Source organism: Notothenia rossii (genome assembly GCF_949606895.1).
Source record: "Notothenia rossii genome assembly, chromosome: 9".
Lineage (NCBI taxonomy): Eukaryota > Metazoa > Chordata > Actinopteri > Perciformes > Nototheniidae > Notothenia > Notothenia rossii.
In genome coordinates, this window is record NC_136907.1 from 34,758,786 (window position 1) to 34,769,033 (window position 10,248).

The 10,248-nt window shown below is 44.0% G+C and overlaps 1 protein-coding gene across 43 annotated transcripts in view; it reads right to left on the reverse strand.

Moving 5' to 3' along the window:
- The window catches only part of dlg2 (discs, large homolog 2), a gene marked incomplete at its 5' end in the record, with an annotated part of 449,978 nt that overhangs the window by 16,426 nt on the left and 423,304 nt on the right, over nucleotides 1–10,248 (reverse strand). For 33 of the 43 annotated variants that reach the window (XM_079650348.1, XM_079650371.1, XM_079650358.1 and 30 more), the window contains 8 exons: nucleotides 2,281–2,382; nucleotides 3,115–3,165; nucleotides 4,852–4,948; nucleotides 6,722–6,797; nucleotides 7,056–7,232; nucleotides 7,655–7,769; nucleotides 8,241–8,285; nucleotides 9,318–9,420. In XM_079650348.1, the coding sequence (XP_079506474.1) occupies nucleotides 2,281–2,382; nucleotides 3,115–3,165; nucleotides 4,852–4,948; nucleotides 6,722–6,797; nucleotides 7,056–7,232; nucleotides 7,655–7,769; nucleotides 8,241–8,285; nucleotides 9,318–9,420 (766 nt within the window). Of the gene's footprint in view, nucleotides 1–2,280; nucleotides 2,383–3,114; nucleotides 3,166–4,447; nucleotides 4,494–4,851; nucleotides 4,949–5,861; nucleotides 5,999–6,721; nucleotides 6,798–7,055; nucleotides 7,233–7,654; nucleotides 7,770–8,240; nucleotides 8,286–9,317; nucleotides 9,421–10,248 lie in introns of those variants that run through there. The other 10 variants (XM_079650365.1, XM_079650383.1, XM_079650366.1 and 7 more) reach the window with 5 other exon arrangements.

A 10,248-nucleotide genomic window follows, 5' to 3' on the forward strand; every position in this document is an offset into this window, starting at 1 on the left:
TGAGGGGACTCAACAAGTTCCTAAATATTTTACCTTTCCATATGCTGAGCACAGTGGACGTTCTTCGTACCGTTGCCAGGGGGGAATGGTTCTCGTCCGTCGACTTGAAGGAAGCTTATTTTCATGTGCCTATTGTGCCTCATCACAGGCAGTTTCTTCGCTTTGCCTTGAGAGGCCATCATTTCCAGTTCAGAGTGCTCCCATTCGGACTCTCCATCTCCTTAGACGACTGGTTAATCTGTGCACCATCCCGGTTACAGACGATCCAGGACACGGCTCTCCTTCTCTCTCATGTCGCCCGGCTAAGCCTCAGGGTGAACATGGAGAAGAGTTGTCTGAACCTCTCTCAGAGCCTAACCTTCATTGGGGTGGCTCTGGACACAGTCACTCAAGCAGTGTTCTCGCCCCCACTCCTGGTAGACGTGATGCTTTATTCTAGCAGCAGCCGACTGGATAGGCTGTCCTGCTGAAACTTCTTTTTTTTCCAGCTCGGTGAAGGCAGTGCTCTCGCTCCCGCTCCCTCTGTTGGTAACATGGGTGTAGTTACATCTCTTTTGTGTTCGGCGAGTAGTAGCGTTGCTCTACTCTTTCCGTTCAGCAGGTAGCTGGTGAAGGCTGTGTTTTCGCACCCCGCTCCCGCCTACGCTGCATCTGGCATTCGTTATTAACTCAACCAGTGAGGGCGGTGTTTTCGCCCCCGCTCCTGGTAGACGCGCTGCTTCATTCCAGCAGCAGCTGCCTGGCTAAACTGCCCTGTTAAATTTCCTTATCTAATCCACCTAGGTGAATGCAGTGCTCGCTCCCGCTCTCTTTGCTGGTAACGTGGGTGTAGGACATTTACATCCCTCTCTGTGTTTGGCGAGCAGGAGCATTGCTCTACTCTTTACGTTCAGCAGGTAGCTAGTGGAGGCTGTGTTCTTGCACCCGCTCCCGGTTGCGCTGCATCTGGAATTAGTTATCGACTCAACCAGTGAAGGCAGTGTTCTCGCCCCCGCTCCTGGTAGGCATGTTGCTTGATTCTAGCAGAAGCCTCCTGGCTAGGCTGTCCTGTTTAACTTCCTTGTTTAACCCAGCTAGGTGCGGGCCTGTCCATCTGCTGCACAGACTCTGCTGTGGGACGCCTTGGCGTCTCCCCAACAGGAAGGACCTCTTGTATCAGTTGGAGGGTCGGATGTGGCACCCCGACCCCTGCCGCCTCCAGCTGTGGGTCTGGCAACTAGAGGGCCCGACCCACTGCTGAGCGACTGCATAGAGTCTGTCAGGAAGACTATTCTCAAATGCCAGGGCACCATCTACTCGTAGGCAGTACGAAAACAGGAGGAAACTGTTTTGTTTTTTTTACTGGTGCCAAGGGCGAAATGAGGACCCAGTATATTGCTCTGTGCCTACGACCCTTGAGTTCCTGCAGTCCCTCCTGGACGACGGCCGGTGTCCCGCTACCGTCAGGGTGTATGTGGCTGCTATATCAGCTCAACACGCAAGGGCTGACAACAGCACAGTGGCCATAGGTTGGTATCCCTCTTTTTAAGGGGGAGCTCTGAGGCTTCGCCCCCCGAATATCCCAAGGGCCCCTACATGGGACCTGCCCTTGGTGCTGGATGCCCTATGCTCGCCTCCTGTTGAATCTTTGTTACAGGCAGAACAGGAGTGGCTCTCAGCTAAGACTGCTTTCCTTCTTGCCATCACCTCAGCAAAGCGTGTAAGCGAGCTTCAGGCCTTGTCCGTGAACAGCTCGTGTCTGAGGTGGAACTCAGATGGCTCAGGTGTCACCTTATGGCCGAACACAGCGTTCCTCCCTAAGGTGCAAGGACATATGTGCTGCGGCCACATGGGCATCCCAGAGCTTGTTCGCTAGATACTACAGGGTGAATGTTTCCGCCCCTCACCCGCTGGGTGTGGTCCTCCTGCAGAGTCAGCCTAGGCCATCCTTATAGGGGGAGTATTCAGACTTCCTCGTGACTCTGTTGGTATAGGTCATCCAGTGCTAAAGCACCGCCTCTGGCGGTCAGTAAGGATGAATTAGAACAATAGTTACGTATGCAACTACGGTTCTATGAATACTGGATGACCGCCAGAGTTTCTTGGTCACTCGGAATCTCGTGTTTCCGCAAGAAGATTCGGGGTCATACGAGGTCACACGTGACTTTGTTGATATAAATATTCGACCTACGCATGCACGAGATGGAAGATATCCAGTGCTAAAGCACCGCCTCAGGCGGTCATCCAGTATTCATAGAACCGTAGTTAAATACGTAACTATCGTTTTACTTGATTGCTTACGTGGAACACAAGATCCAAACTTGTCCGGGAATTCTGAAATCAGGTCATCGTTGATTCTGTCCTTCATCGGTCCCAGGATGATGACGGGTCTGGCATAATTAACTGGAAGAAAACACAAATGCTGAAAGCATCCTTCAAGCATTGTTGATCTTTTTTTAAGAATGAAAATACACCATATAAAGGTTATTTTTCATAGTTGTAGGCTTTAGTTCTTGTTTGTGTGAATAGTGATTCCTGCTGAACAAAACTCCATGAGTGATACAAGCTCACTTCAAACAGTTCATTATATAATTAAGTATCTATTATATTTAAATTGAATATACTACTATATATACCAATATCTTTAGAAGCTTTTAAAGCAGACTACCATAACTTTTCTCTAGTGCTGTCTTCTGGGTAAAAGTGTGCTGTTTGGAAACTGGCTACAGTTACAGTAACAGTTACACTTATACAAGAAAGACTACATTTGTCTAACAAAGTTTAAACACGAATGTATATACAACATTGAAACACAACAACTATAGATATATGTATAACACAATTATTAAGCAAAGCATAGTAACTTAACTGTGTGTTTTCATTGTGGCTGTCTTTTCACTAAGTTAAGCCTCCTGGTCGGGGCATGCCCCCCCTCCCCCTCTATGTCCCTACATCTCTCAGACCTACCTCCCCCTTCCCTCAGTTTGGTTGTTCATGAGCTTTGAATGTTTCCCACATTCTCATGTTCTACCAGGAGTTGGGACAGAGTGCAGATCTGTTTCAGAGTATTACTACTATACCGAGTCACATGTTCAGATACATTGGCTTTGATGACACACTTAAATGACTACTTACTTTCTTGCCGGATCACAGGTTCATATGAGAGAATCACATCCTCTTGACTCCCTGGAAGGAGTTCATAGGGAAACATGTTATTATGATATTTAGACAAAATCGTATTACTGAACTAAACAACATGCCGTATTTGTCACTGAACATGTCCCGATTAGGTTTGGTCTGTTTTACTGATGACCTACACACAGGTTGTCTGGCCCTGAGGACATAACACTGCAGGTAAACAGCTCATGCTTAATACATTAATAGCATATTAACTGAAAGAAACTAAATAAATAGTCACATTTCTGTGTTCTAAGTGTAGTGTCTCTCACTGCTCCAGCTTCCCCATTGATTACATGCAGGAGCTCAGGAAACACGATACGATATATGACTTATTATCGTGATTATGAACAGTTAACTGCTGTTTGTGTAACTTCATTGTACACAAATTCAGCCAATCGTTTTTGTAGAAAAAGTGTGTTTCTGTAGCTCTGTCATTATGTTGTCAATTGCAGTCAATACGGTTACAAGGAGAAATGCTGTATAGGAATTGTATGAAGAATAACCATTTAGGAACTGGTATCTTACTATGTATAAAGTAAGAGCAGCAAAAGACGTAACATTAAAATAAAAAAAGGAATCAATATGAAAATAAATGTCTGTATCCTTGATAACTAAAATATACATTAAAACATTACCTACAAAACAAAAATAGACGTAGTTGTGATTAGCTTTCAAATGTTGCTTTAAACGGACATGCTCACACACCAGCAAAGACAAACCCACGTTAGTTGTTTCTTTAGTTGTTTCAGTGGCATGCAAACATGCACATATACATATATATATATATATATATATATATATATACATATATATATATATACACATATATATATATATATATATATATATATATATGCACATATACATATATATATATATATATATGCACATATACATATATATATATATATATATATGCATATATATATGCATATATGCATATGCATATATATATATATGCATATATATATGCATATGCATATGCATATGCATATGCATATATATGCATATGCATATATATATATATTTATTTATAGTCTATTTAGCATGCACATATACTTTGTGAGGCCAGTACATTCATCATTGAGTGAGGCCTCCCAGACCTTGAGTTTGTGGAAACAGCCCCCCCACTGATGGAAGTTACACTGCAAACTGAGGAGCAAGAGAGGCCCACAGAGGCGGCATGCAACAGAGCAGGCAAGAGGAACAGACAGGAAATGTGACGTGTTGTCATGGGGGGGGGGGTCGCAGTAAACAGAGATAAGGAATCATTCCCAGACCCACTTACTGAATGTCTTTGTCCCATACCCATCATCACCTATCCCCAGGATGTCCTACCGGCCGTCCACAGAGAGCCACAACAGAAGAGAGAGAGGAAGGAGGAGAGCCACAATGTAAGCTGAGTGAGAGGAGCTGCATCTGTCTCTGCACCGACACTGAGCCGCCAGCAGGGGGCCCTCTCAACATCATGACACATACTGTAGGCGGGTTGAGATTCAACTCATATATGACATCACCATATGGGCACTTGTCACGAAAAAATGAACATTTGGCTTCTCTCTTGCTCTCTGACCAGAATCTGAGCCAGAACGCCTCTGAGTGGGGTCCAACAGAGAGAGTAAGAGACCCAAAGGACAGGAAGTGATGATGAGAGGAAGCTCTACATGTGTGTCTGTCTGTGAGCTTACTTACTGTCAGAATCACTGCCATCCTGCTCACCCTCTTTGTTCTTGTAGAATGGGAACTTTCGTGTAAAGATGAAATTCTTTTTACGTTTGTCATTGAATGACTGTCAGAGGAGAGAAAGCATGGTCACAGGGTCACGTTCATGCAGACAAATAACAGCTGCAGACTGTGGGACGTCAAGAAGCTGTTACAGTGAAGCTTAAAAACCCTTTCTCCACGATCCAATCAAAAATAATGTCAATGCTGAATTTGTAAGGTAGCTAATGAATAAATATAACGTAAATTAATCTTTTATTTTTAGATATTTGTAACATTATGGAAAGATTCATTTTGTGTAGCCCAGAGTAAATGCTATTTCTGTATTGAAACTTGTTGAATTGGAAACCATGATGAGTTTTCTTTTAAACCTATTCAAAGTTGAAATGTGTCTTTACTCTCTTTTTATTTTGGCTATTCTTTCAGCTGACAGGACCAGCGGATGGGGGAAGTCAGTCAAACTCATTTTGAGCATTACATCTTCAGCCCAGAAACCAAATCAGGAAACTAGCAGGACTGTAAGAGAGAAACTCTTATCTATAATGATCACTCTAATCTGCTCGAGTACTTTTTGTTGTGCCACAGTTGCATCAGATGCATTTAAAGTAAAGCAAGGTGAGGAAAGAGTTGAAATCGTGCCATGGGAGAAGTAACATTTTTGGGGTTAGACATAGAGAAGATTGTCAATAGAAAATAAAACACACATGCATTAATGGGAAGAAAGAAAGGAACTCAACTTCAAACAATAAATAGTGTGTGGAAATCATCATTTGAAGACAAAAGGCTGCTGCTGCTGCTGCTGCTGATGGGTAATATTTGCACAGTCATGCTCAAACGTAGTAACGTCAAAAACTGGTAGAATATATTTGCTTATTTAATAAAGTTGTATACAGTATGTGTGAAAAGATACAGTAACACAGATATTTGTAAAATGAACTGAAGCAGAAAAGCCGACTCTTATAAAGCTTCTTCTCTTATACCTAATTCACACCAACGGTGTTTCAGGGCCGGTTCGGAGCTGGAGCTTGAAAAGCACCGGGTTTTCCTCTCCGGTCAGGGCAAAAGCACCGCATACATCACGCTTACGTCGAGGCGGGGTCAGGGGCGGGATCAACTCCTGAACAACAACAAAAAGCCCGCGTTTTATCCAGTTTGTACACAACGATGGAGAAACTTAACAAGCAGCAGTGGTCAACTGAAGAGACCAGCTACCTACTGGGAATCTGGTCTTCTGAAGAGGCACAGAGGAAGCTGGAGCACAATCAGCCATTGTTGTTGTTCGGTGTCAGCTGTGAGGGGTTTCCGCGCGGTTTGGCTTTATCAAGCAGGCACGCAAACGGTTACGTCATGGCGTAAAGGATGACGCAATGACGCAGCACCAGTCGGACTCTGGGCAGTGTGAAAAGAGCCGGAGCTAAACCGAAGAACCGGTTCTGAACCTGAAAAGCTGTAGCACGGAGCTTGAACTGGAGTTGTGTTGGTGTGAATGAGGTAATACAGCCGTTTTAAAAAGACACTGACTCATTTACCTGTAATAAATAAGCATACAATACAACCATAAAGAGGATTTAGAAATATGTTTTCTTTTATGAATTAAACAAACAAAAGAGGAAACTGGCTGAAGTGTTTGAATGTATATCAAATCTATATAATCTATCTGATTTAAGCATGGACATGTAGTGCAGGCAGAACAACAGAACCAACGTCTGGCAATGATTACACGGGAAGCTATAGGGTCACTGTTAAGATTTCATATGAAGTTATATCTGAGCGACACTATGAATTATCATCAATGTGGGAACACGAATTGCCGCTGTGCAGCTCTCATAAAGGTACTCACCCCTTTGGAATCAAATGAGCCTGGCTTGGCGTTGAACTTCACCGTCTTTAGCCGTGCTCGCTCTTTCCTTTCCACCCTGCTGGGAGAAAGTCTCACACTGACACCACATTGAACAACAGAATTGTTGGTGTTTTAAGTCATATTATATGTCTTTGCATCAAATGTATTCCTGTATGTTTGTACTGGCTCAGCCGGAGCACAGCTATGTGGAATAAGGTTACCCTTTGGTTTGCGTCATTGTCACCACATTAACTAGCAAGGGTTCCTATTTTAGCACAATCAATATAATCATTTAAAATCATCAACCAGAGACAGATTTCTATCCGGTGCTCACCGTCTCTTGCTGGGGATGACACCCATTTCCTCACTGTCTCCATGTGAGGTGACCCGGCGGGCCTGCCACCACTCATCATCGGAGGCGTTGATGACATGGAGGATGTCCCCATACTTGAAGCTGAGCCCCTGGCTGGGGAGGCCGTTGTCCTTTGACTTCTCATAGTCAAACAGTGCCCTATCCAGTGGAAGACATCTGGGTTAGTATTGCCATGCACTGAATTCCTCCACTCCTCCGTGTGAGGCCTTTCCTAATTGGGTAGTGAGGAACTGGAAGCATATCTTTACCAGGTCAGAGAGAACAGTGACTGCTGGTCCATGGGGTGGTTCTATAATAGGAAATGTTCTTGTGTTGCAGGCACAGATCTTAAACCTGGTTTATAATATATGTGTGTGCAATTGTCATTTATTGAGTTTACTCCCTGTCACAGTTTTCCACACAATCCTTTTAAAAGACTGTATTCTTTAATATTACCATGTAGCCAAGAATAAAGAAGTGTATCACATAAAATACATTTGGGGATTTAATGGATGGGCTCCTTTTTTATCTAAATGAAGCTTGAACTTTCTAAATAAGGGTGAATACCTAAAAAGACCAACCTCACATGAAGCGACCTCTTTTGATTGGTCCGCAGAGACCCTGACCCAGAGCTCATGCTGTGGTTCATCATCTGCTCCCGCAGGTCATGGATTTTGGCCTCAAAACGCCCGTACTCTGAAAAAAAGATATATCCAATATTAAGTGAAAAGTTGTCCAATAATTCTCTCTTCTGAAACATTTACAGGGACGAAGGAATTCACAACTTGTAAAGCATTTGTTGTTTCTTTACAAAGGAAGTGATGTAAACATGTGGTAAGGATTTAATATTAGAACTACACAGGGGTTCTGTCTTTAGTTTTTGATTAATTACAGCTACACTCATTACGCTAAGCAGATAAAAACCCTGGCATAGACATAACTGCTAGCAGTGTCTGAAGGGTCACTACCTGTGAGCAGCGGTACATAAGGTAAAGTCAAGAGAATTCAAAGAGTCAGACAGGGTGGAGGGGGGGCATTTTTTTGGGGGGGGGTCAAACGCTTGGTGTAGAGGGGTGAACAGTCTGTCCATGCCCACATTCACTCAGTGACTTCCACTAGTGAATGATGCTAAAGGTCAGAGCAGACACGGGGGCCAGGGGCACGAACCTGGTACAGGAGAGCGGGCCCGTCGGGGGGAGCATAGAGCAAGGTCTGATGGGTAAGAAGAGAAAGCTGTTGTTAGTTCCAGACGGGAACAAGGCCATGAGCTGGAGGAGTGAGCTGGGGGCTCTCAATTACTCTGAGTCTACAGACTCATGCTTACAAAACTACTGCTTCAACAAACTGGGGAAATGCACCGAGCTGGGCTCAGGCGCACATCAATTATCGAGCTAGCATCAAACTTGGCACCAAGTGAAGACTAGCCTTGCTCCGAGCTCACACATATTCCTCCCCTCCCATTGCTGACGCTGTCACAACACGGAGGCAGAACTACCCTGGGGGACAAGAAAGTCTTTCAAACATGGCGTCTTATTTGTTTTAAATCCAAACGTTAGAATAAAAGAATCCATTTTGAATATAAAATCCATATGAAGGGCATTTTTCTTGCGGGTTCGCGAGGGGCACAATCCTATATATATAGTGTGTAGGAATCATATTATTCTTGGAGGCTATTGTATTATTTGTCCTTTTATTTAGTTTCAAAATGCAGTGTTGTCTTTCTGCAGTGAAAGTTGAATTATTTTGCCTTGTGGCAAAGTGACAGATGATTGGCAAACCCATAGAGAAGCACTGTGTGTTCAATATCAAAAGGATCCTTCATCAGACCTGCAGAGGATTCACATCCACTCCAGAGGAGAACATGATCTACCATGAGAGGGAAACTGAAATGACCAATAAAAGGTGATCCATGACTTGGCTTGATAATAACCACATCACTCAGCAGGTACAGGAGACTTTAGCACCATTGTGTGTGTGTGTGTGTGTGTGTGTGTGTGTGTGTGTGTGTGTGTGTGTATATATGTGTGTATGTGTGTGTGTGTGTGTGTGTGTGTGTGTGTGTGTGTGTGTGTGTGTGTGTGTGTGTGTGTGTGTGTGTGTGTGTGTGTGTGTGTGTGTGTGTGTGTGTGTGTGTGTGTGTGTGTGTGTGTGTGTGTGTGTGTGTGTGTGTGTGTGTGTGTGTGTGTGTGTGTGTGTGTGTGTGTGTGTGTGTGTGTGTGTGTGCTCCTGTTGGTCCTGACTCACCTTCTGGTCTGTACTGGGCGAAGATGGTGACCACCTGCCCCGCCCCTTTCAGAGCTGCTGCTGCTTGTTCATGAGTGGCTCCTCGGAGGTCAATCCCATTTACCTTTGTGAACAAAAGGGACAAATCACAGGAATATTATGGTGGTCTTTCTGTTTTCTTGGACATAGTATGATTACCTGCAACACAATGAACACACTGCCGCAACACCAAACCAATCAAATATTTATTACATTTCATATTTATTACATTTTTGAAGTTGTGCGATGCATTAAAACACAAAGTTCTCTTCTCATTAGTTGGTCTGTTCTTTTGTTGTTTTAACCTACTGAATGCAAATGGTGACTGTCACAGGTTTGTCATTCAGATGGAACAGCCTGATGAAACACAGGGACATCTCGCCCAACCTGTTCACAGACTGGATCACCACCACAGTTTGCCATCAGTCTGGATCTTTGCTAGAATATTCAAAGGAACATAATTTGAATAGCATATGAGAAGCTAGAAACGGGACGATTCTGACTGACTGAAATATTAATTGTAAATGTGTTACTGATATATTTCCTGTTGATCCACTGACTGATTTGGGCCACGGCTATTTTCTAATCACACAGGTCAAAACGTGTGACTGTATGTTTGGACCTAACACATACACTATAGTCTATAGCAGCGGTGTGAGGCGAGCCTCCCCGGGGGGGCGCCAGAGAGCTTCAGGGGAGGCGCAGCATGAGAAAACAATTACGAGAAAAAGACGAGTAAAGTGACACTTGCACACTTTTGGCTGTCTGTAGAGACCGAGTTCCTCCACCTTGCCAAAAAGGCTGTAAAAGTGCTCATTCCATTCACCTCCACCTACCTGTGTGAGTGCGGGTTTTCCGCATTGACTTTGATCAAAAGCAGTGCCGGTCAAGGCTGCAGCTAGAGGATGATATG